The sequence below is a fragment of the Galeopterus variegatus genome, unplaced genomic scaffold (genome assembly GCF_000696425.1).
Source record: "Galeopterus variegatus unplaced genomic scaffold, G_variegatus-3.0.2 Scaffold3157, whole genome shotgun sequence".
NCBI lineage: Eukaryota > Metazoa > Chordata > Mammalia > Dermoptera > Cynocephalidae > Galeopterus > Galeopterus variegatus.
Window position 1 is genome coordinate 143120 of NW_007729268.1, and position 1763 is coordinate 144882.

The 1763-nt window shown below is 42.4% G+C and overlaps 1 protein-coding gene across 3 annotated transcripts in view; it reads left to right on the plus strand.

The window, feature by feature from the left end:
• Window positions 1-1763, plus strand: part of FSHR (follicle stimulating hormone receptor) — a 174226-nt gene that overhangs the window by 72969 nt on the left and 99494 nt on the right. For 2 of the 3 annotated variants that reach the window (XM_008584150.1, XM_008584152.1), the window contains exon 2: window positions 1616-1687. The exons of the other annotated variant lie outside the window; for it this stretch is intronic. In XM_008584150.1, coding sequence (XP_008582372.1) covers window positions 1616-1687 — 72 coding nt within the window. The remainder of the gene's footprint in view (window positions 1-1615; window positions 1688-1763) is intronic. 3 annotated transcript variants of the gene reach the window in all.

Genomic DNA, 1763 nt, shown 5'->3' on the forward strand with positions numbered 1-1763 from the left:
GGAGACTAAGGCAATAAAATGTTTATGAAACTATCCAAGTCCCTGGTGTTTAATCATAATTCCTACTCATAGACTTCCTTGTGGAAGGAAGGGTTAAAGTGGAAAGAAAACCTAAATCCCCATTAATCAGTTACAAAGCAAGATAAAGCCAGAGGGAGGAAAGCCAGGGGAAAGAATAATATTCCTAATGTAGAGATTCCCGAAGGGCCACTTATAATTTCACCTTTTAGTCTAGAATTTTTAGACTGTTCAATAGGGATCTTTGAGTCATCTGACAAATGTTTATTGACTACCTGTCATGTACCAGGCATTGTTCTTGGCATCTGATATACAGCAGTAACAAATCAGACAAACATTCCTGCCCACAGAGAGCTTGCATTCTAGTTATAAAGAAGAGATAGATAAATACATGAATATACAAATAAATAGAATGTAGAACATGTCAGAAGTGATATGAAGAAAAATTTAAGTAGGGAAAAAAGCCAGGAGCTAATTTGGGCAGATTGTCATTTAAAACATGTTGGTTAGGGAAAGCTTCACTGAGAAAGTCACATTTGAACAAAAAAGGGGCTGAGGGAGCAAGCCATGAAGATGTCTTGGAGCAGAATGTTCCAGACAGAAAGACCTGCAAATGCAGAAACATTAGACAGGAAGGAACCTGGGATGTCCAGGGAACAGTAAGAGAGCATTGTGACAGGAGTGGGATGAGCAGAGGGGAGAGCTGTCAAAATTGAGGTTAGAGGGTCTAAGGAAATAGACAGCAGGAAGCTCCTGTAGGGTACAAAAGGCCATTGTAAACAATTTGGATATTTCCCTGAGTGAAATGAGGAGCCATTGGAAGGAATTTTGAGGCAGATGTGAGACAAATAATCTCAAGCAAAAGAAAACGTCAAAAGCTGGAAGGTGGCTGAGGTTAAGAGAGGACTTTATTTAGATGGGAGAAAATATGACCTGTTTTTGATGTCATTGATGAGCATAACCCAGCAGAGAAGGGAAAATAGGTACATGAAATGTACAAAAGGCAAAAGCTGCTGTAGTGGTTACATGGGCTAGAAGAGAGGGGAAGGGAGCTAGTGCGCGTTGCAGGGGCCGTTCTCGGACAGGACCATGGACAGTTCACCCGCAGTAACAGGAGGGAAGACCACTGGATAAAGCACTGCGGGCGGGGCGTTGCCTGAAGTCAACCCCGTGAGAGCTTGAGGGCGTTTTCTTCTATTGGTTTGATTTTCCCTTTGGAGTAGAAAGCAAGGACAGCTGAGAGTAACAATAAAGAAAGATGTATTGCAGGTTGAAATAGAGAAACAGAAGGGGCCTCACACAGGGTTCCAGGAGGCAACATAGATTAGTGGTGACAAGCAGGATACATATCCCAGCTTCACCAGATCAGCCGTGTGACTCTAGGTATGTTTTTATCTTCCCTAAACTCCAGCTTCCTCATGCAAAATGGGAGAATTGATAGTGCCAATATCACTGCCTTGTGGTGAGAATGATGAGAAGAGAGTGTAAAAGCAACATCAACCATTACTATTATGGCTGTTAGCTGATATTATGTATTAGGCACTCAATTACTTATTACTGGGTAGGTTGAGATATTTTATGTCCACTGTCTTTTCAGGAGGTTTGTCCTCACCAAGCTTCAAGTCATCCCAAAGGGAGCGTTTTCGGGATTTGAAGACCTGGAGAAAATGTACGTACCTGGCACTTCTGTGCGTGAATGCCTCGAGGGCAATCTAAGGGCAACCTCAGATCTCATCTTGTGTGAA